This window comes from Microtus oregoni, unplaced genomic scaffold (assembly GCF_018167655.1).
Source record: "Microtus oregoni isolate MIOR12 unplaced genomic scaffold, Mior012 000056F_ref0000123, whole genome shotgun sequence".
In the NCBI taxonomy this organism is placed as follows: Eukaryota; Metazoa; Chordata; class Mammalia; order Rodentia; family Cricetidae; genus Microtus; species Microtus oregoni.
In genome coordinates this window covers 1,027,561-1,028,439 of record NW_024543832.1, presented here as the reverse complement: position 1 = coordinate 1,028,439, position 879 = coordinate 1,027,561, and the positions used below count along the sequence as shown (strand labels likewise).

Here is an 879-nt window from a genome sequence, read left to right as displayed (position 1 = left end):
ATGGCTGTCCTGGTGCTGCTCCTCTGTCTGGTGACATTTCCAAGTTGTAAGTGATTCAGGGTTTCAGGAGAGGGACCCAGGCATGTCATCTATGTAATGTATGACTGATCGTGATGTTGCTTGTCTCCAGGTGTCTTTTCCCAGGTACAGCTGAAGGAGACAGGACCTGGCCTGGTGCAACCCTCACAGACCCTGTCTCTCACCTGCACTGTCTCTGGATTCTCACTAACCAGTTATGATATACACTGGATTCGACAACCTCCAGGAAAGGGTCTGGAGTGGATGGGAGTAATATGGATTAATGGAAACACAAGATACAGTTCAGCTCTCCAATCTCAAATCACCATCAGCAGGGACACCTCCAAGAGTGAAGTCTTCTTAAACTTGAACACTGTGCACACTGAAGACACAGCCATATATTACTGTGCCAGAGACACAGTGAGGAAACTCAGATTTGAGCCTACACAAAAAAATACCTCCTTGTAGAGACATCTAGGACCAGCAGAAGGCAATAAGGATAAACAGGGATTTCTGAGAACCAAAACTAAGGTTCACCTCAGAGGCTAAGGGTTCATGACCTTGAATTTTAATACCACAACCAGTGGTTTGTTCTTTCAGCCAAGCATATCCTGAGGCCCCTTCCCTTTATCTTATTATATTCAACCTTCTATGTGTGCAAACATGAGATCAAATTTTTTTACGTACTCTCTAAGTTAGTTAATTGCTTCTGATTAACAGAAAGAATGGCATATAATTTAATACATTCTATGGTGTTCTCTCTCTCTTTGTCTCTCTCTCTCTCTCTCTCTCTTGGTGTGTGTGTGTGTGTGTGTGTCTGTGTGAAATAATAATTCAAAAAGTGTCTGCAATTGTGACACT

General features: G+C 42.9%; 1 gene segment (V, D, J or C); it reads left to right on the top strand.

Annotated features, from left to right (window-relative positions):
- On the top strand, positions 1 to 486 carry LOC121438472. The segment is given in 2 exon segments: positions 1 to 46; positions 131 to 486. Coding segments are annotated over 2 exon segments (402 nt in total).
- Positions 487 to 879: the final 393 nt, after the last annotated feature.